The sequence below is a fragment of the Austrofundulus limnaeus genome, unplaced genomic scaffold, assembly GCF_001266775.1.
Source record: "Austrofundulus limnaeus strain Quisiro unplaced genomic scaffold, Austrofundulus_limnaeus-1.0 Scaffold1102, whole genome shotgun sequence".
NCBI classification, from domain to species: domain Eukaryota; kingdom Metazoa; phylum Chordata; class Actinopteri; order Cyprinodontiformes; family Rivulidae; genus Austrofundulus; species Austrofundulus limnaeus.
In genome coordinates, this window is record NW_013953504.1 from 153637 (window position 1) to 154487 (window position 851).

The 851-nt window shown below is 46.8% G+C and overlaps 1 protein-coding gene across 1 annotated transcript in view; it reads right to left on the reverse strand.

Annotated features, from left to right (window-relative positions):
- LOC106534151 (DNA polymerase zeta catalytic subunit) overlaps positions 1–472 on the reverse strand; it is a gene marked incomplete at its 5' end in the record, with an annotated part of 7175 nt that extends 6703 nt beyond the window's left edge. The window contains 1 exon segment of the mRNA XM_014030675.1: positions 228–472. Coding sequence (XP_013886129.1) covers positions 228–472 — 245 coding nt within the window.
- Positions 473–851: the final 379 nt, after the last annotated feature.

Below are 851 nucleotides of genomic sequence, written 5' to 3' on the forward strand. Positions count from 1 at the left end.
ACTGGACCTCGTGTCACTTTATGTTCAATAAATTGGCCCTGGGGTCAAAAAGGTTAAGAAGCCCTGACTATATGTTGGAGGTCAGTCTCAGCTGCCATCACTGAAAACCTGAAACTACTCCTAATTTGAGCGGAGCTGCAAGTCATTTACGGCCCTGAGCTGTGACCAGCAGCAGCTCCGGTCCAGGAGGAGGGTCAGAAGGTGCTGCAGGTCTGTCCGGTCCTTACGTTCCCAGGCTGTCCACGTGACCCAGGCAGGTGGAGAAGCAGTAGTTGTAAGCGATGACGATGGACGGATACAGAGACTGGAAGTCCAGAACCACCAAGGAGTTGCTGTAGAACCGGGACTCGGGCTCCATCACTAGTGGGATGCACTGCGGCGCCCTCTGCTGGGCTCGCTGCTGCACGCTGGGGGTCACTGGAATGTAGTTGAGGGGCTTGGCCACACGGAGCATCATGGACTCAACACGGTACTGCAGGACACAAGAGGAGGAGGAGGCTCAGAAACCAGCAGAGACGTTTAGTGTTGGTGGTCTAAAATCTACAGATTCATTCATTCATTCAAACATATATTCAGGCTGTTCATACACTCACTCACTTATTATGAACTCAACATTCACATTTTCCCTGGACATAGTTTCATATGTTTTACAAACATGTTTGATTTTACACGCTCACATAAAAAACATCCAGCTCCATCAGTGTGCTGCGACCGTTAGTTCTTTTCATTTTATAGTTTTTTTTTATTCAGCTTATTAACAAATGTGACCCATCCTATCTAAGTGAGGATTACCGTATTTATTCATGTATAATACGATCTCATGTATAATACGACCTCATGTATAATACGAC